This window comes from Globicephala melas, chromosome 4 (genome assembly GCF_963455315.2).
Source record: "Globicephala melas chromosome 4, mGloMel1.2, whole genome shotgun sequence".
Taxonomy (NCBI): domain Eukaryota; kingdom Metazoa; phylum Chordata; class Mammalia; order Artiodactyla; family Delphinidae; genus Globicephala; species Globicephala melas.
In genome coordinates, this window is record NC_083317.1 from 78734430 (window position 1) to 78756200 (window position 21771).

A 21771-nucleotide genomic window follows, 5' to 3' on the forward strand; every position below is an offset into this window, starting at 1 on the left:
CCTGTTTTGAACTGAGTAAAGAGATAGCCATTTCTTTTTTCTCACTCCACAAGTCACTTAAATCTGTTCTCATGAAATCTCCAGCTTCATTATCCCTTGTGAACTGGCTCTATGAAGTTATCTAGGCCACTAGTAGTGTTACATGGCAAGAGAAGTGGCTATCCCCTCAATTTTTTATAAATCACTAATCTGATATTGCCCTCTGTTTAACAACAGTCAACAATTTCCCATTTTTCCACAAAAAAGATACAAAAGTTCCTTTCTATGACATCACACCTGATCTTTCACCACTGCACCTCAGGTTCTCTATACTCCCATGTCCCAAGACTTCCCCCAATTCAACTTTGCTTTAGTCCTAGGGAGCTTCCGATATGAAGTCTGTAATGCTTCCCGTTCCCCAGTACATCCTGCTTTCCTACCTCTATTCTTTTGAACATGCTATTTTTTCCTCTCCTTTTCTACTTGGAAAAATTCTGTTCCTCCTTGAAGACTTGGCTCAGGTATCACCCAGTAATCTCCGCACTCACCCACAGACCTCCAGACATTCTCATAGCCACATGCGCAAAGCTCCTTCATAACATTTATCACATGGTAAAAGGATTATTATATATTTTTGACTCTTTAACCTCTAGTAGTCTACCAATCTCTTGGGAGCAGAGATTTCTGAATTTAATTACTTATAGCACATTTTTTCCCCCCCAGAAAAGATTTATAACAACTCTTGATTCAACACACCTAGGTCAGCGATGGACATATGGTAGGCTCTCAATAAATATCTACTTAACAAACAAGCCAAATAACCTTAGAATCTACTGTGTCATTACTAGATATACTGATTCACTAGAGAAGAAAGATCACAGAAAATCTAGGAGACAATTCTCCTTCTGAGTTTTGTCATCTCTGCTATTTGTTCTGTTATCAAAGGAACAGAAATTGAAAACAGACACAAAAAAAGCTATGCAACCCACAAACCTACTATTATGAAAATGTGCATTCCATATTGATGAGCTGTTACTTTACTAGAACCAAGTGAATAGGTGGAGAACAGCATAAATTGGCAAACTCATCCTCTCTTGACCAACTGATTTGTTATGGGAACTTGGGCAAATTAATCACTCCCTTTGTTTTGCCTTATATTCCTCTAGAACTATCAAGGAGGGCATAGTGCATTCCACAAAGGCAGTTTTGAGGAATAAACAGGAAAATTGCCTAATACCGAAAGTCAGAGGGCCCAGGTTCTACGGGTAGATGTGAAATAAATGAGCTGTGATCCTGGGGAAGTTTCTGTCACTCTTTGATTCTCAATTTTCACTACATGAAAATTTATCAGTAATTCTCAAGCCACCCCCCCTTTTCTTTCTTTCCACCACCTGGGGACTATAGCACACTCCATCAGCTAAATTTTCTCCGAGTAATAGCATTTTCTCAGTGGAGGTGGGCCTAAGATTATGTCAGAATCACAATGTACCTACAAGGTAGGTGTGTGTGGGTGTGTAGGTTTAGTGACAAAGTTCCCTCAGGTGATTCTTAGTCTTCAAGTTGAGAACCAGGAAACTCCCTCCAGATCCTGCCAGCAAAAACAACCTATGATTTTATAATTTTATGAATGAATAGTACGAATGGCACAGAAAGGACAGTAGTGTAAAATGCAGACTGCCTGCAGCATAAGTAACTACTTAAGAAAAAGTAGGATCATGAAAAAGTCATGTGCTGAACAAACAAGAATGGACTGGTTTATGAAAATTTAGTCTGTGCCTCTTACTATCTTATTTGTGTGACCTTGGACAAGGTACTGAACTGCCTTTGGACTGAATGTTCTCATCTGTAAAATCCAGATACAAATGTCTCCCTGCAGTGGGATTAAGTATGATCAACTATGTAAAATATCCAAGCATGGTGCTTGGAACATAGTCAGTACTTATTAAATGGCTGTCAACAGTTATGAGGCCAACCTGTACTAGATGTACATAAATGGATCCCAACGTATTCTTGTCTTTAAAGGCTAGGGTTCCATTTCTGGTTTAGAATCTCATATCTCAGTTCTAGAATGAACTGTCTAGAACTAATGTGAGTGAAATGAATATCAAAGTTATTTTAATGTGTTCTATATTTACTCAGTGACCCAAAGGAGCTTGTTAATATTTTACTATATTAACTGGAAATTCCAGAAGATCTTATGTGTGGCCATCATCGCAGACTGGCTTCAAGTTTATACCCAAACACACAAAGTCTAAATAAGCTATATCATAATGTTCTAATACCCTTAGTATTGTAATAATATAGTGAACATTTTTCTGAACAGTAACTGTGTGTCAGGCACTGCTGTGAGTTATTTACATGTATTAATATTAACTTTAATCCTCAAAAACACTCTCATAAATACTATTATAACCATCCCTATTTTGCAAATGAGGAAACTGATGCAGAGAGGTAAAAATTCCTTAAGGCCACTGTGGCAAAGGGGAAATTCAAACCCAGGAAGCCGGATCCCAGAACCCAAGCTTTGGGCCTGTCTGGTACAGTGGATAATGGTAGGAGTTCTCGATGAACTGTTAGGAAACCTAAATTCTAGACCTACCTGGGTGTCCTCAAATAAGCTATTTTCTTTCTCTGTCTAAACTAAAAGATTTGGATTAAATCCAAGGTTCTCTAGCATTAAAATATCAGAATTATTATCCTGGTTCAAATATTATCTCTCTCCTTTCTGTGAAATTCGAATTCATACTATCCAGCATTTTGAATGACAAGGATTAGTGTCTGAGGGAGCCTCCATTTTTTTACTTTAAAAAAATATATATTTACTTTTTTTTTTTTTTTTTTTTTTTGCTGTACGCGGGCCTCTCACTGTTGTGGCCTCTCCCGTTGCGGAGCATAGGCTCCGGACGCGCAGGCTCAGCGGCCATGGCCCACGGGCCCAGCCGCTCTGTAGCATGTGGGATCTTCCCGGACAGGGGCACGAACCCGTGTCCCCTGCATCGGCAGGCAGACTCTCAACCACTGCGCCACCAGGGAAGCCCTATACTTACTTTTTCAGCTGCTGTTTTCTTTTGTTTTTCTTGGCACGTGTTATGTTGACAACACAAACCACCGAGTCTACATTTCTGTGTTTGTAAATGTTTATGTTGCTATTTATTTCCTTTGTTTAGGAGAAATAACAATTTATAAAACACAAATGAAAAGGAAACAAAATTAGGCAGACCAGATTTCACCAGCAAGAGGAACCTCGCAACTCCATTTGTCACATTTTTACTGTGTTACTTCCATCCCAACCGCCCATGTTGCATTCACTGTCCCCCTTCTTCTGCTCCATTTTTCTCTACAGGATACATCACCATCTGACATAGGATGTATTTGACTTATTTATGTGTTGTCTTTCCTTACTAAAATGGAAGCCCATAACAGAGGCTTTATGTCTGTTTTACCCCTGCTTTGTGTCAATGCCTGCAACAGTGCCTGCACACAGCAGGTGCTCAGTAAGCACCGACAAATAGAACTACATTGCTTCCGGATAAGGAGGATCTCGGGGGGCTGAAGGCACGTCATTATGGAACTTCTTCTGTTTTCTCACCTCACTTCATGTCATTAGCCACCGAATGCAGAAGCTCAGGAATAAGCCTCGATGCATCCCTCTTACTCTCCCCTGAACTGTCACAACATGACTGCCTTGGCTCAGGCTCCGTATTATCCCCATAGGCTGAGGCAAATGACCTTCAGTCTCCCAAACCGCCTCCTGTTCAACGCCAGTCTCCCCAGCAGGACCCAGCATGATCTTTAATCAACGTCTATCAGATCATGTTGTTCCCTTGAGTAAATCCTTCATGGATCCTCAGGGCCTTCAGGACAGACTCTAGACTCTTTAGCAGGAAACAAAAACCCCTTTTGATCTGACCACTGATCATCCTTTTAGCCTCATTTCCCCACTACATTACCCTAGTCATTCTGCACTTTTTGTAATCCTCTCTTGGTCTCTTTGTATCCACTGAATCGTTTGTCTGAAACGCCCTTAAATTCATGGTTTACCTGGGAAATTACACCACATTCAGCCCCGACATCACCTATGCTGGAAAACCTTTCCCCACTTTTCCAATCACACTAAGCCCTTCTAACTTTTTTCCTCCCATAAGACTCTTCACCTAACTCCAGTAATACATTTATCATATTGTAATTCAGTTATTTTTAAAACTTCTGTTTCTCTTTTGTAGACTGTTTAATGGAAATTAACACAGTGCTTGGCACATAGTAGGCCGTCAACAACTATTGAATAAAGAAATGAACAAATACCATAAATGTCCTATCTAGAAATCCTTATCCTTCTCATTTAAAAGCATGCTTATAAACAAATCAGATCCCAAATTCTTACCGATGAGACAAAGTTTAGAATTTTCCTAGTCTTACCTAAACACATCTTGTGGCCTGTCTAAGGTATCTCTTGACTTTGACAGTAACTGCAGTGCTGAGGCCATTCCTTCCATAGGTATCTTCTTACGTGATCTCCAAATGAAAATCCACCTTGAACCTAATGTATCAGTGAGAATGCTGCTATGACAGACACACGGTGGAAGGTAACCGGATGCACACACCTGAGTTGTATTTCCTTGGTCGGCCAGAGGAGAACCAGAGCAATGGTATCCCCACACCACCTGTGACCAGAGATGTAGAGCAGGGGAGATGCCAGGATAGTAGGATGTGGGGTAGACTGTTCCCAGGATTGCTTTAGAAGCACAAGAGAAGTTTTCTTTAGCATCAGGGTATCACAACAGCTTCCTGAAGACAACACACATCCAAAATTAGGAGTGGGAACTAAGTCGAAGAATCAGTTAATCAGTGTCTGGCTTCCTGAACCACCTTAATGAAATAAAATGCCAAAATTCACAGATACGTTGACACTCCTGCTGACAGCCTAAAATAGCATCAACTTCCGACTGAGTGAGCCAATTGCTAGCTAGTGCATAGAACTCTTCTACCTGATGATATGTCAATAGGGTGACCTTATTTTCAAGATAAGTTCCCTTCTCCTTGCTGTCTCTCATTTCTGCTTTGACAGTGAGACTGCACTTGGCTTTTTCTAAGGCTCACTAGATTAGAAGATGCCACTGCAGGTGGATTGCTGAAAGTTAAAAGTAACTATTTCCACGTGTGAAAGAAAGCTTCACTGGATTGGGATGAAGCATTGGGAGAAGGGACTTTCTGGATTTAGATAATGTTAAAATCACAAGAACCAGGTTTCAATTTCAAGAGGGAACAGAGGACTAGAAATGTATATTTCAAGTGCTAACAAAAATAGTTTTACATTCAGCACTTGTCTTACATTGTCTGGAGTAAGTAGCACACATGGGCACTATTATCCTTGTAGGGGAGCCAAGACGGTATCCCTGAAGACATCTGGTAGACTGCAAACAGAATGCTGGCATGCAGGGATTTCTATCTGCTGCCTGGCCAGTTGTGGGACTCTTCAATCAGAGGAAATCAAATCATACTAAAAAAAGTCCCCCAGGAGAAGCAGAGGGAGAAATAGAATGGAATTTGGCAGAAAAGTCATATGATGAGCACAGGCTTTGTGGCCCAATCTTCTGCCAGGCCTAGTTAGCTGCCCTTCTGCAAGCTATAGTCATTGACAAAGTACATACAGTGGTTAGGAGGCAGACTCTGGGTTCAAATTACAACTCCAATAATTACTAGACCCTGGGCAAATTATTTACCTTCTTTTTGGTTCAGTTTTCTCATCTGGAAAAGAACAATGCCTACACCTCACAGGGTTATAGTCAAGAAGTATGTATAATGCATACAAAAGTTGTAGTATATAGTAAGTGCCCAGTGCATGCTAGTCTAATTGTAAACAGAACCATTAGTGGGGATATTTAGAATCAAGTCAGACTACAGAAACTCTACTGCAAGCAAAAGTCTTCATGGAGGGGCACAGAGAGATTTAAGAACTCATCTAGCTCTATCTCCTTGTGGTGATCTTCGGGGAAGAGCAAGATAAGGAAGAGGTGGTCTTTCTTCACAATGATCTTACAGTAAGGTAGAAGGTATAGACATATAAACATATATTATGTATATTACATAGTATATATAACATATATACACATGTGTGTATGTATATAGAGATGAGAAATAAAGGCCATAAGAATTATGAATAAAATACAACAGTAACAAAAATTTAAATGAAATTAATGCTGACTTAGAAATTGGAGACTATATCCTAGGGTAGGTTACAGTGCCTTTCTATCTCTGCCAAACCCTTTTTTTAAAAAAACTACATTTCCAAGTAAGGTAGATTATACATCTGAATCCTGGACTCCAGCAGGACAAAGTCTTCATTTTTCTTTAATCATTCATATCAATAACCCAAGTAAGTTAAATTCAAGGAAGCAGCAATTCTACCCCGGCCAAGTTTCTGTTATTTTGCTGTCTCCCTGCTCCCTACTGATCTGACAAGGGAAACTGGGATCAGATGTGGTCCAAGCTTGTCCCATCTCTGATTGGCCTCTAATTGTTCCATAGAGATCACAGGTACATTTCTGAATGTTTTGGACAACTTCTGATGAGTTCCAAACTCTCCTGATCGGAATGCTTTAAACAAAGCAGGAAAAAAAAAATCAGCAAAGAAAAAATTAACCATGTTTTCTACTACCTGCAATTCTTAGCCTAGTAGTAATACACTCTTTGTTCTGTGGAAAAACACTCTATATTGATTCTGCTGACACCGACAGTAAAGCTGTGTGGTGGCTGGCTTTATTTTAATTTATTTTTTCTTCACATCTCAGATGAGAAAGTGGGTTATGATTCATCCTGCACAATCTGAGTCAAAATTCATTTTTGTCTCCTTTCAATTAGTTCTTCTTCATTCCACATTAAAAAGCAAGAGTAGTTTGCTCAGCAAATGAGAACACTGTGGTATGTCTGCGTGTTGTTTTCTCACACACAATGACTGAAAAACATTTTTTGTAATGATATTCCAATAACAAGAGAACATCATAAGAAAATTCAAAGTGTTAATTTAAATAGAGATAAACAGTGACATTAAAAATTCAGAGCGGCTGATTATTACACACTAATCATAAGCGGCATAAATCAAGCTAGATGCTGCACTGGGAAGCGATACTGACATCTCTTAAATTTTTGATTTGTTATGGCTTAGAATACATTTTCACATCTATTTCTTTAACTTGGTCCTCACAATAATTATATAAAATATATAGGATAACCTTTATTAATAGGTGAAATAACTGAAATTCAAAAAGCTTAAGAGGTTATATAAAGTTGCTTAAAGTACATGTAATTTAACCCAGAAAACCTACATTAAGAATTTGGTTCCATCTCTTAACTGGTCCTTGTTTAAGCTGATTTCTCTCTAATCCTAAAACTGTTAAAAAAATGTTTTCAAATAATGCATAATATGTTCTAAAGCACATTGCAAATGTCAAATGTCACCAATGTCACGCAGAGAAGATACTTGGACTTCCTGACTCCAAGTCCAGTTTTGGTGTCACTATGCCATGTAACAAAAGATGAATTATTTATTTTTATGACAATGCTATATTATACACTGAAGACCATGATCACATTCATGGTTACTAATATTAATATTATTTATGTATACAAAGTATCATTAGTGAACAACATATTAAACCAGGAAAATCCTTAAACAGTGATGCTAGAATATCCAACTCAGTACACAGTGTTCCTTATGTTCTACAATCTTAGTTTATGTTTGTTAACTGACATTTAAAGCTACTTCAAATGATGTGAACCTTCTCGTATATCTTAGGAAATGAGGAACAATACTGAGCAGAGTATAAAACAGTCTAGGAAATATAATTCCTGGGTTTCTTTTCCAATTCTTCTGAAGCAAGCAATGTTGCAATTCTACATAGGGCAGCTATTTTCCTACCCACTTATGTTTTAACGGTGTATAGAGGACAATATACGAAAAGTATTTGAGGTAAGTAAATTAAAAGGCCAAAGGATCCCAAGAGATCATGAAGTCTATGAGAGATGAGGTCCGTGGAAAAGGGGCTGGCCTAATATGTCACAGCAAGATTGTGGGACAGTGACTGGCCCAGAATCTGGCCTCTGGTTACTTGATACCTGGCTCTTTACACCACTACACGGCCTCTCATGATAACATGATGCTGGGTATAAAAAAAAATTTTTTTTAGTAAAACTTAACTCAGTGGGTAACCTTTGACATCATTTCACCAAAATATTCCATCAATTTATCTTCTGGTTGAGTTATACACACATTTCTCAGTATTTTGAACATTGGAGGGTTCATGGATGAACATTTTAAATTTAATTATGGTATTTAGTTTCATGCCTTTTAGGGGGAAAAAAGCAACAGGTACTTTAATCCATAAAATCAAATTATGGATATTATTGACATGAATGAAGATAAAATAGGTTAAAAAATAAATGAATTGATTTGAACAAAAATGTTAGGCAAATAATACTACAGATGGTTTGCATATGTGGTGAAAATTACGAAGGTGGCCTCCAATGACCAATGAATGGGAAGCTTTCAAGTTGGAAGATTTATAGCCAGCTCTCTAACTGTGCCATGGTCCTAGGGCTGAATGGTGTGTGTGTGTGTGTGTGTGTGTGTGTGTGTGTCTGTGTGAGTGTGTGTGTGTGTGTGTGTGTGCGCGCGCGAGTGAGTCTGTGTGAGTGTCTGTGTGTGTCTCTGTGTGAGAGTGTGTGTGTGAATGTGTCTGTGTCTCTGTGAGTGTTGTGAGTGTGAGTGTGTGGAGAGCGAGACAGTAGATGTTAGTAACTGTTTTCAATTACCTCCTGCCTACTGTATCATCTTAGCCTCCTTCAACAAGTCACCCCTGCAGTGTTTGTGTTCCTTCTTGTTGAATTTTAACAAATGATGTTCACTTCCAGGTAGGAGTGGAGCCAGGTCCAGGACTGATATAAATTGAAATTTTGATAGTCAGAGAACCAAACGGGGACTGAGATCAGAACTGTGCAGTGCTGTAATGAAACTGGGAGAATTTAATGTAACATGACTGGCATCAGAGTGAGAATTAGGAAGAAAATCAGGATAAGGTCATTAATTTGGACCTGCTTGTGGGATTTCCCAGTTTATCGGCCTTGGATATTTTCCGCTCGCTTTTCTCTTAAAGCATTCAATTGTCTTTGCTGAGAACTCTGTCCACAAATAGTGCTTCACCAATAGGTCTCTCTATTCCCCAGCAATAGGTGGACTCCTCTGGCATTTTATCTGGCACAGGTCAGCTGGCAATAGTGGCAAAAGCCCCTGAACCTGGATGAAAAAGAGTGTATTTTCCACTTCCAGTCATGAAATCTGTTTTCCATCAAAGCCCTTGGTGCTAGAGGATTGAACAAATGCTTTCTCTCCTTGGTCATTATGTTACCTTGTTTCTTTTCTCTCCCATAGCACACACTTCAATGATTGGTGTATAGCAAGCACTCAATAAATATTTGAAGATGAGTGAATCCGTTCAATTGAAAGTACAACAGATGCCTACCAAGTAGAACTCTGCAGATGTTCAAACAATGGCTTTGCTGACAGCCAATTAATTATGCCTTCTGACAATTCTACTGTCACTTCAAAGTCTGGAAGGAGATGATTATCTGGTTTTAGAGAAAGTTGTGGGGAAAGTTCAGGTTGGGGGAAAGGAGCGTGGTTTGAAAAGGAAAGGGACCTGAGTTCACAGTTATCTGTATTTGTGTGTTTAAGATCAGAAAATGCATAATTAGCACTTGTAGGTTCGGGTCTCAGCTCTGCATGTCTCAGTACACAACCACAGACAACCTACAAGTTGAAACTTTCTTTTGCCATACACATTGTGTGCCCCGCCAGCTCTTTCTCTCTCAGGACATCAAGCTTATTTCCACAGCTATTAGGTAAAGGATGCTTGATTATAAAGTAAAGATCTCTTTTATACTTTTTTTTTCATTCTTTGATAAAGAGAATGGTGATCCCAATGCAAGAGAATGAGTGAGTATCTGCTGTATGTATGAAACACCAATCCTGGGTGAGTCTTCCCAGCCTTGAAGGGTGGTAATAAGAGAATGATCTTTTATAACTGGTTGCTAGGGAAAAAACATGTAAACATGGAGAAAGGATGTTTTTTTTCAGTGTGATGCCCTGCCCATCTGACCCAATTAGATTAGAACAGAAGAAAATTGAGGAGGTAAGAGATTGTCTTGGGAACCAAGGACAACAAAGGAATCCCAAAGGGGAGAAACTGTGATTTAGAACTTAGAAAAGAAAATCCTAACTATGTAACCTATCCATTGATGAATTTCAATCTTTAATTTTCAAAGAAAACACAGGGAAAAGAGATCAAGTCCAAGGGTATCAACCTAATTTTGACTGAAGTTCAATGATCGTAGCAACCATGTGTTGTTCTACCTTAAACATTCTCTAGTGCCTTTAAGTGATTTAAAAAAGGAATGAGAAAGTCTGAGTTACAATCCATGGCTCTGTCACTAATTAGTTTGTGAACCTAGAAAACTCCCTTATTTTCACAATATCTAAAAATGAGAGGATTTTCCTAGATAGTCTTTAAGAATCCCTCTAGCTGTAACATTTTAAGATTCCATAAGGTGTTAAATAAATGAAGTATTTTCCCTCTGTAGTTTATACCATGTCCTGCCACAAGGAGTATGGAATGTCTGCTCACAATTTTTATTCATGGGTTTATTAATTAATTAAACATTAAATATCTCCTATGTGCCAGGCATTGATCTAGGACCAAAAATGGGGACACAGCAGTGCACTAAACAAAAACTACCTTCAATCAGACTTATATACTAGTGAGGTAAACAAACAAGTAAGTAACTTGATGAGTATGAGAAAAGAGGATATTGACAATCTCTTCAGTTCATTTATATTTGAAAATCAAGGAGATAAGGACAGTATATGTACAAAGGTTCTAACAAGTTTTTATCATTTTATCATTTTTAAGGGCAATGTGTTCTTAACTCAAATTTGAATAAGGTGTCACCACGTCTGGGTTCACAAAAATAGCAGGCCCAACCCACTCCCTCACCTTTGTGAACAGCTCTGCCATTCCTCTTCTTACCATCAGAGACTAATTTCTATTCTTTGTTCAGAAAGGAAATTTTGGCCACAGAGTTCAAATCACTCCCAGCTGTATGACCTTGAACGAGTCATTTGGGCTTTAGTTTTCTGGAACATGAAAGGTTGTCCTAGATAGTTTCTAAGATTAAATTATTCTTTATGATACTACAAGTCTAGGTTTCCAAATCGATGCTTAAAAACACACTATGTAGCCAAATTAATTAAAAATTAACGCGTGCTGAGATAGAACACATAAAATGCTTAGGATTATTATTTATTTAGTGCTGTGACCATATATTGCCCCAAGCAAACATTTTACCAGAAATCACTACCACAAAAGAAAATACATCAAATATGTCTCATTAATAGAAAACATTCTATTCCCATGACCCACAGAGACCTTAAACAAAAAGCTAGAGAAACAAAACCAAGAAATCCATTTTTTTTCCCAAATCAATACCACCTTTTCTCTAAACCACTTATTTTCTACTTATTCTTCCATTGTGGTTTTGGGGTTTTTAATTAATTAGGTTATTTTTCTGTGAAAATAAGATCCTTACGGTTTCAGGTTCCATCTGTACTAAAGGCAGCTCCCACTTGGAATCACTTTCTAGTTTGTAATTGACAGGAGCACTTTGGAAACCATTTCCTTGACACAAAATAATAAAAACAATGAAATACAAATTACTTAGCACTTACCAGTTGAAACCCTCTAAAATCTTTTCAAAGCAATCACATTGTTCCTCGTACCGATGAAGAAGCTAAAACACAGAGTATGTTCACTGATTTATCTCATAGTCTATGACCAATCCAGCAACATGGTGCTAAGAGAGCATGATGGGGTGGAAAGAGAACAGGATCTGGGATCAGTAGGCCTGGGCCCCTGTGTAATTCTTATGCTAATGGGATCTATGAGTAGCTGGGGTGGCAGAGGGCTCTGAGGAATGGGGAGTCCCTTAATCACACAGATCCCGTTTCTTCATATGCCAAATGGAAATAAACACACTGTCTGCTTTGCAGGGCTGCTGTCTAGTTTAAATTAAATTACATAACAAGTATAAAAGTGCTTTACAAAGCACTATATAAATGTTAGTTGCAATCATGTAATAATAATGATAAGCTGGGGTTAGCACTAGACGTTAGATGCAAGAGCTTGATTCCCACGCAAGTTGAGATGCCTAAGTCACTGAATATCAGAGTTGGACAAGTATTTTTGAAATCTAATCTCATAATCCATTGAATGCTTGAGTACCTTTCACCACTTCCCCAACAAGGGGTTACTGGGCTTTGGCCTACGCTCTTCCAAGAAATTTCTTCTGTCTGTTAAACATGTTAATTCATTATACCGAATGTAAATTTGCCAGCTTCCCCTCACTTGCCTTTGTAGCTAACTTTGGAATAACACATATTAAGTCTAGTACCTTTTCGACATGGCAGTTCTCCAATAGCTTTCAGGGCTCCAGGCTTTCTTTTCTCCACTCCTTCAACTGTAGCTCAAATAGTGGTTTCCAGTTTCCTAAGCCTCTTAGTCCAAGTCCTCTAGACATGTTCACTTATCCTTTGGTCTTACTAAAATAGAAAAGAAATAAACCATCTTCCCCATTGTCTGGGGCACTCTGCTTCTACTCACGAACATCCTTTGGACCTCCATCTTGCTCTCAATTGAGAAGATACAGAGTACCAAGTATGGTGAGGTCGTTTTATCAGTAAGGTACTCGTAGCACATTCCCCTCCATGCCTTTCTTCTCTTAGGGCTTGACACATGCCGGGCCCCCACTGTCTCATATCTTCCACCCTGTCCACCTGTCCTTTGAAGCAATAAAGCCTACTTCCCCTAGAACCAACTCCTGGCTTTATGCAAAAACTCTCAATATGCCTCACTAACAATGCTCAAGAGATAAACAAAAAAATTCTTAGATAAATGCCAAGTTCTGTGAAGAGAATTTACCTAGTGCTGTTCTAAAGGCATAGGGATTCTTCAAATGGCTCACTAAACAATATTAAGACTCACACACTTCAGGTTTTTTTTTGGAAGAAGGAATAAGACAACACCGTGTAAACACTGCCAAGATAATTACAGCTTCCTGCTTAAATAAGCTGGTAGATATTTTCAGTCCATCCTCAGATATATTACATTGTTCATTTCCAGAGATACTGTATTCCAAGATTGTTGCCTTCTGCCTTAGGGTCTGTACAGCCAGAACACCATTATTTTGGAGAGAATCATGCCATGGCCACAGACTGAGACATGGTTCTCACCTACAAAACATGCTTTGTCTTTCAAAATGAATGAAAACACAAAACTTAGAGGCTCTGGGTATACCAACCAACATGGAGAACACCTGCATAAATTCACAGGCATGGCTCAAGGATATCTAGAGACAAACTCAACTTTCCTTTACATTTCTCCCTCAAAACTTTCTGAAAAATACAAGCTCCAAATGCTGGCCACTAGCCCTGTAAGCTCCCTAATTTTCTAGCAACGAAAACTTTCTCCCCCATTAATTTTAATAGCTAATTTAAAAATCCTCCCTCTCCTATTTTAAGTTCTGAACTTTACCCTAAATTATAGTAATTTATAGTTCATCACCCCTTGTTCTTTCTATGTATCTACCCCTGGCACTGAGAATTTCCTCTAGTAGAAACATAGTTTTCTAGTTGCCCAGGGAAACAGGTTGCTCCAAGATACAAGCACTTGAACCAAGGCCTGTAGCCTTGCAAATGATGTGAACTAAAGATCTACTGCCTGGTTAACTGAATTAGATGAGAATTTCTCCTTACCTTCAACTTTCTTCTGTATTTCCTCTCTTCCCCCTATAGCACAGCATTCTAGGCCCACTCAAGTACACCCTTGCTGATGGAAAGACACTTAGGAATCTGCTACAGCCAAAATTCAAGTCCAAGTAGGTGAAAAATGTTCACAACATGAGAGGCTATCTTCCCTTCAAAGATCTGGACTTATCATACTGCTCTACTATGATTCATCTGCTATGGCATTTAGCTAATACTGTAATGCAACAGATACAATTTTTGATGAAGATGTAAAAGGAAGGGCATGGAAGCACTAAAACTAGCACATTTTCAGAAGAAATCATTAAAAAAAAAATCAGCTGAGACTCAATTGAAGGTTCCAGCTTGTAATATTTTATCAAGAAATGACTTGAGGAAACAATCACTATAGCTCTTAGTGATTTTTAGTGATTTGCTTTCCCTTAAGGTCAACAGTCAGCTAACATGGCTGATAGAGAGGTATTAGGTGGGTTATCTCCCTAGAGTATGTATCTGAGCCATGGCAAAAAGCCTATGCTTAGTGTCACATCAGTTAATTCAGGAGTTAAAGATAGTCAAAGTATATTGCCAGTGACATTGAAGTCTGGGCTACAGACGCCCTCAGAACAGTTGGTCTCTTACTTAAAGATCATGACTTCAGGAGGTAAAGGATGACATGAGGCAGGAATAGCCACCTACAGGAACAGTTTATGCCTTTTTTGTAACGGTAATGAATCAGAATGGACTTGCGGTCTGAAGAATAAGTCGAAATCCTAAAACTTATAGCTGTGTGACTTGAACAACTCATTAAGTCTCTCTGAATCTCTGTTTCCTCATCAGAGAAATGAAAACTTCATGGCCAGATATATGAGTCAGACCATGACTGGGAGTGGGCTTTTTAAACTTGTAGACCTTTAAGTAAATATAGCTTTCATCATTTCCACCACAATGGTTATCATCTCACCAACAATAGAAAGGGCATGTGTCCAGTAGAAAATAAAGAAACAGATACACAAGAAAGGGAAATTTTAAAACAGTCACGTTTACAAGATATAGGAATGACTCTCTACTTCTCCCGCCCAAGAAGGGAGTGTTAAGATGATTCATTTGTGGGGCTTCCCTGGCGGTCCAGTGGTTAGGGCTTGGCGCTTCCACTGCAGGGGGCGCAGGTTCGATCCTTGGTTGGAGAACTAAGATCCCGTATGCCATGCGGCACGTACAAAAATAAAAGATAATTCATGTGTGATAGGCTTCAATACTCCTGAGGGGAGAAAGGGTATCCTTTGTAGCTGTGCAGTTATAGTATCTCTCATAGTTATAATCTGAAGCTATTCTGCCCTCCTCATAATATCTCTACATCTATCTATCTTGTTTCAAAATAAGTTGCTGACATAATGACACTTTACCCTAAATACTTCAACATTTTGCTCCTAAAAACAAGGATATTATCTTATATAACCACAATGCCATTACCATACCCACAAAATTAACAACGATGTATTATCTAATATATAGTTCATATTTAAAATTCTCTAAACTTGCCCTAAATACTTTGTTTTTTTTTTTTTTTTGCGGTACGCGGGCCTCTCACTGTTGTGGCCTCTCCCGTTGCGGAGCACAGGCTCCGGATGCGCAGGCTCAGCGGCCATGGCTCACGGGCCCAGCCGCTCCGCGGCATGTGGGATCTTCCCGGACCGGGGCACGAACCTGTGTCCCCTGCATTGGCAGGCGGACTCTCAACTACTGCGCCATCAGGGAAGCCCCAATACTTTGTTTTTTGATCCAGATTCAATCAAGATGCATGCCTTGCATTTGACTGGCATGTCTTTTTTCATTTTCTTTAATCTTGACATTTTTAAAGAATTCAGGACAATTGTCTTGAAAAATGGCACATCATTTGGATTTGTCTACTTCCTAATGGTTGGATTTCAGATTAAGTATTTCAGCAAGACTATGTCACACAGGTGATGTTGTGTACTTTCTACTACATCATATCAGCTGGCACATGTCAGTCTGTCCCATTTTGGTGATGCTAAGTTTCATCACTTGGATTAAGAAAGTTTCCAAACTCTCTATTTGTGAAGGTATCTTTTCTCCTTTGACTTAAGTCACCTGTGAGGTGACATTTTGATATTCCTCCCCTACTTTGAAGCATGCCATAATTATAGTTCTTCAAACAAAGAAAAACTGCTAAGAGTAATGGGAAACTCCATAATGAAAAACAAAACAAAACAAAAATATACTCATGAATTATTCCACTCAAGGAAAAAGAAAATGGGGGCTGCACAGAAAAAAATGAACATGACCACAGGGGAATCTATTCCATTGACACCATTTATTTACATTTTGTTCCCTCTCACTCACTGGTGCAGCTCATAATCTAGTAGGAGATCTTTGACATGAAAGCATTTAATGACCTTCAGCAAATCAGTTATAGTGTCAATGAAAATTCCAGCATTAAATAGGCAAAGTGATAGAAAAAGTGAGGGGGTTGAGTTGGGGCTGGGCATGTTAACACAAGAGTGAAAAGTTCTTTGAAGGTGGTGATTAGCAATGCTATTTCCAGCCCAGAATGGAACTCAGGTAAAATTCTGATAGAGAACAAGAGATGACTCTTCTTCATCTCCCTTGGGTCAGGCCCTTCTGTTGCAAACACATTATTATGTAGCCGTCCTTCTCTCATCTTCAGACTTAACTCTGTCTTCTATGCTCACCTAGTGTCTCAGGCAGACCCAACACAGTGCTGCACCCCTTGCTGCACTGACATTCCTTACATGCCTGCCTCTCTCCTGTCCTTCCCAGAACTTGTGAATGCCCTGAGGGCAGAGACTCTGCTTGGTGTCCCTTGCACACAGCAGCAGGCATGGAAAACATGTTCGGGAAATGTTTAATGTTTGAGTAGAACAGTAAACCATAGTTCTGTTAACTCATCCTTCGCTTCCTGCTTTTATCTAGCCAGTGAGAGGTAGAGCTGGCATTCAAACCAAGGCATACTGGCTTTGGAACCCACATTCTTAACCACATTTCATGAAACAGTTCCCATAACCTTTGATCTCAACGTGTAGCACTCATTGTATAAGATAAAGTCCTTAGTCTTTAGGCCATTGGTCCCAGCCTACCTCTCCCACCTTATTTCCCAAAATTTGTTCCTTCCCACATGGGTGCCTCACTCCAATGATTTTACTGCCTATTATGTTAAAATTCTGCTCCTCAGAAATGACATCACTTCTCTACTATCATCGCACTTCCAACTCTCTATTACCGTAATTTTAAAAAGGCTATCCACTTCACAAACACTTTTCCATTCCTGCCTCATAATGTTCTCTCTCCTTTCTTCTCAGTTCTCAAAGTACTTTGGCTGAACTTCAAATAAGTTACTTGTCGCTTTCTGCCTTGTGTTAGGATTAAACACCACAACGTTGTACACATCCTCTCTTATATAAGACTATAAGCTCCTTTAAAGGGAAGGCCCACGTCTCCCTAGCTCCACATGTCTCCAACACCTACCTAGCACAGTAGCCTGCACATAATAGGCCCTTGGTGGATATCTGCCATATAAAGTAATTTTCCTTACATAATCTTGGCCTCAATTTCTATTTTATTTATTCTATCTACCTAGAAGAGAATGCCCTTCTCTTATTTTCCATCTGTCCAAAGCTGATCTCCTCCGTAAGACCCTTCCTAAATGTCCAGACTAAACTCTGGAAGTGAAGGGTATGTTTGTTACCTGGGCTGTGGTGACGGCATATAAGCGTACACATACATCCAAACCCACCTAATTGCATACATTCATTATGTGACTTTGTTTACTTCAATAAAGCTGTGGAAAAAGTTTTAGAAGAAAAAAAAATATGTATAGACCTGGAGTTTGGATTCTAATCCAGTCCGGCAACTTATTAGCTGTTGGTATTGGGCAGATTACTTAACATTTCTGTGCCTTGATTTCCTAATCTGGAAATAATAATAGCATTTACTTCACAGGGTTATATTTTTTTCTGTAAGGATGAAATGAGTTCATTCTTAATGAAGTACATACTGTGTAACCGTGCTGCCATATTGTAAGCACTCAATAAAACTTATCATTATTCCACATTCTCTCTCATGGTTTGTAACACTCATTTGGCAATGATTATTTACCAATTGGTGACATATGTTCTATTTTTGCTAGGAACTTAAGTTTAAATCACGTATTATTAATGGCTTTTTAATGGGCATATCTTGTTTTCTTTAGTAAAGCATGGGATAACTTTGATTATTGAGCATATTCTACATGCCAAGAACTTGGCTAAGTGCTTTCTATAAATATTTCATTCAGTACTCACTATAAAAGTATAAACTAGCCATTATTTCCACATTATAGATAAAGCAAAACAAAAAAATGTAGAGAATAAGCAATTTGTTCAAGTTGTCTAAGCTAGTGAGTAGTAGAGCTAGGACAGTTCTTGAAGGCAAAGATAATATTTAATTGATCTCCCAGAGCGATTAATATATACTCATTAACACAGTTACTACCTATGTTCAATGGTTTTTACTGCTATCTATTTTGTTGCTGTGAAAATTGAAGCATATATATTTGGTATGTTAGCTTTTTGTGCTTGGTATACCTTAATACAGAGGCCTTAGTTTTCACTCTTAATAAGCTTTTTTAAAAAGTTACCTTAGGCTCCAATATAAGCCCTTCTCCCATGTCAATGACAAGAGCGTGATAAACTTTTAGTATATTTTAATATAACTAGAGACTTCTTTTAACTATTCTCTATGCATTTGTGCTAATCTCTAGCAACTTACATTTAACTTTTAGCTTTATGTACTTCTCTGCATTAATGCTGTTTCTACAGAGAACTTACTATGAAAGAAATGCTAAAGCACATTTGCTTCACACCTGTGATTCACCGAGGTGGGAAATGGGGTTGAGGCAGTTGAGGAACGGGCCAATATTGCTTAGCTGGTAAAAGGCAGAAAAGGAACCAGAACCAGAACTCTTTATCCCCACTACTGTGCTCTTTTAGCTAAGCTACACTGTCTCCTGCATACAAAGAAATGTCACGTTTTTCATATTTTAACCCAGTCCATTTATGATGTGGCTTTGTGCCCTCACTTTACCTGTCATTACATATTCCCAAATAGGAAGCAAGTGGGAAGACATGAAAATAGGAAGTATATGAAGAAGTAGAAGTCCCGTGCAATTTTTCCACCTCTATGCCTTTGCTTCCACTGCTCCCCAAATGTAATATCCTCTCTCCAGATGCCTGAAAAGCAGTGCTACTCAGAATGATCTACAGATTCCTATCTGACTAAGACACTCTGCGATGAGACAAGTACAGACACAGACAGTATTTAGAAAATATGATAGCAATTTAATAGAGTAATTTATTCCTGTTAAATCTAATAATGGTAAAACTCATTCTTCCATTTTGTATTCTGTTTATTTCATTTTCTTAGTAACTAATTTTAATTGTACTCTATGGAAATATTGGTCTCCAACAGATTAGGGAGAAAACAGAAAATCTGAAAGGCACTGCTTTGAGTCCAGGTTCAAGAACCACCAATTCTTCTCAAAAGCATTCCCGATGTTCTCGATGAATAGAGCTTTCACATTTTGTAAGCCTCTCTTATGCCTCATAACTTTCTACCTAGATTAGCAATTGTTTGTTTTTCTTAACTTTTCTAAATAATTCCAACCTCCCTGAGGATAGGTTATGTATCTTTAACACCTCATACTTGGTGTATAATTCATAAATTCACATTACAAAAATGGAATGGATGGATTAACCACTGATAATTATTCACAGGTTTGGAGAGAGAAGTTAAAAAAAATATAAAGGGAACAACTTTTCCTAAATAGGGAAAGGATTGAGAGCACCAAGTTTAGATACTACCCGATTCCACATTTTGTAAATGAACATTTAGATCAGTGAGAGACCTGAACACACACAGAAACCCGATTTCTGCCTAATAAGAAGCTAATAAATTGTCAAAAAATAACTTTCAAAATCAAATTTGTATTCAAGAAACTCTGCATTACCCCTGAAATTTTAGTCCAAGCTAAACAGACATCACATTTACAGCAGTCTCACATGCAATTTCCAGAACACTCAGGTGTGTGTGTACATGCATACCAGCTCCAACACATGCAGACTCAAAGCTTTTACCAGTGGAGCCGGTACTATTCCTAATTACTAATTACTAATTAAGGAAAACAGAACACAACCTTTACTTCAGAACTCAGCCCTAGACCCCACTCACCAAAGTATTCATCGGCGGGTGGATTTTCCATGTCATACAGCATCTTCTTGGTCAGATGCTCGAGCTCATCTTCAGGGCGGAATGAGGAAGGGACAGCCGGAGGCCCCATGGATCCTGTTTGTCCACTCTGAAAGGCAGAAAACACAGAGTCCTTTAAGTGCAACCTAGACATCAACCAAGGCAATCAGGTAGTGTTTGCACTGTAGAGGAAAAAGCACTGGATGGGGCCATTAGGAGGCCTGGGTTTAATATTGGTTTTATCAGCTACTCAGTGTCTGACCTTGGGGGCACTACTTTATTCACTTGCCTTATATAGATGAGCCATCTGTCAGGCTTAGGAATCCATGTTTACAAAGAACAGGACTCTGTTTCATTCAACAATTGCTAAGCAGTCACTATGTGCCAGTTGTAGATTTATAAAAAGAAGATGAAGAAACTGAGTCTCTTTCCTTACAGAGCTTACGGTCGAGTAAGAGATATAGGCACCCTAGTAATGAAAGATAAAGCAACTGTAGAAAGTGCACAATCAGAGCACAAAGGGGACTCCCTCGTGGCCAGAGAGGAAGAATTCCAGAGGAGAGGCATCAGCACAGACTAGGATTTATTCAGCTAAAGGAGAGGAACCATAAACGTTGAAGTTTTTTTACATTCAGGTGAGGAAGAAGCCAGGTGGCATAAGGAACTCCTATGTATGAAGTTTGAGATAAGAAAAGAGATGAGTATTATTGGGTACGTGGGGTCCACAAAGTGAAGGGCCTTGTGTTCCAGTTAAGGAGGTTGAGTAACCCCCCTGCCCCACCCCACCAGACCACCCCTGCACTGCAAACCACCAGATGTCAAATGAGGAGGTAAATCAGCAGCGGTAAACACTGGATTGGTGTTAAATAGGCAGATGTGCCTGAATTAAAGCAACGCAAGGGGAACCAAATGTCAGGCGAAAGAACACTTGCGGTGATCAACCAAGAATCTAAAGTACGTAGAGAAAGAAGAAAGACCAGAGGCCAGAGGTAAATAGCTGGTGCTATGTAACTTAGAGGGAATTTGGTATATTTTCCTTTGCCTATATTATAACTCTGACCACTTCCGATATTACACCCCAGTATCTTCCAAGTATTAAAACTAAAAAGACTGTTAAAGGTTTAGAAATATCAGTGATGCTATCCCCCATGGCAAATGGGGAGAGCCGACATTGGGAATGCGCTGCCTTGATCTTACGCGCTCTTAAAACTGTTGACCAAGAGCTTCTCCTTTCATGAATAGTTTACAAGAATCAGTTCAACAAGACTTGAAGCTGCATATTCATTCACCCGTTACCTTCACTATACCAAATGAGTTCCTGGATGTGAAAATCCTGTGAAGCACAAATCCTTGTACAAAAGTTTCATTATTGTTACCAGCAACATTTCAACGGCTAAGAAGGGTATTAATCACTTGTGTTATGGCCAGGGCATGAAATGCCTTCTAAACAGACGTGAACTTGTTGATTGCCAGCTTTTTGGCCTTTTCTCTCTAATTATGTTTCATCTGGCATCTGCAGGATCATTACCTCAATCTACTCATTGCGAGGTAAAGAAACTGGCACCCGAAAAGATCGGGCAGGGTTAATTAGGATAAAGCCAGGGTAAGAGCCCATCCTAGATTCACTCATTTGTCCTAAACATTAATCCCAGGGCCTCCTCTAAACTGCAAATAATGTGTGC

General features: G+C 39.0%; 1 protein-coding gene across 2 annotated transcripts in view; it reads right to left on the reverse strand.

The window, feature by feature from the left end:
* Positions 1 to 21771, reverse strand: part of LPP (LIM domain containing preferred translocation partner in lipoma) — a 681585-nt gene that overhangs the window by 142423 nt on the left and 517391 nt on the right. For both annotated transcript variants that reach the window (XM_030860949.3, XM_060298293.2), the window contains one exon: positions 20072 to 20198. In XM_030860949.3, the coding sequence (XP_030716809.1) occupies positions 20072 to 20198 (127 nt within the window). The remainder of the gene's footprint in view (positions 1 to 20071; positions 20199 to 21771) is intronic.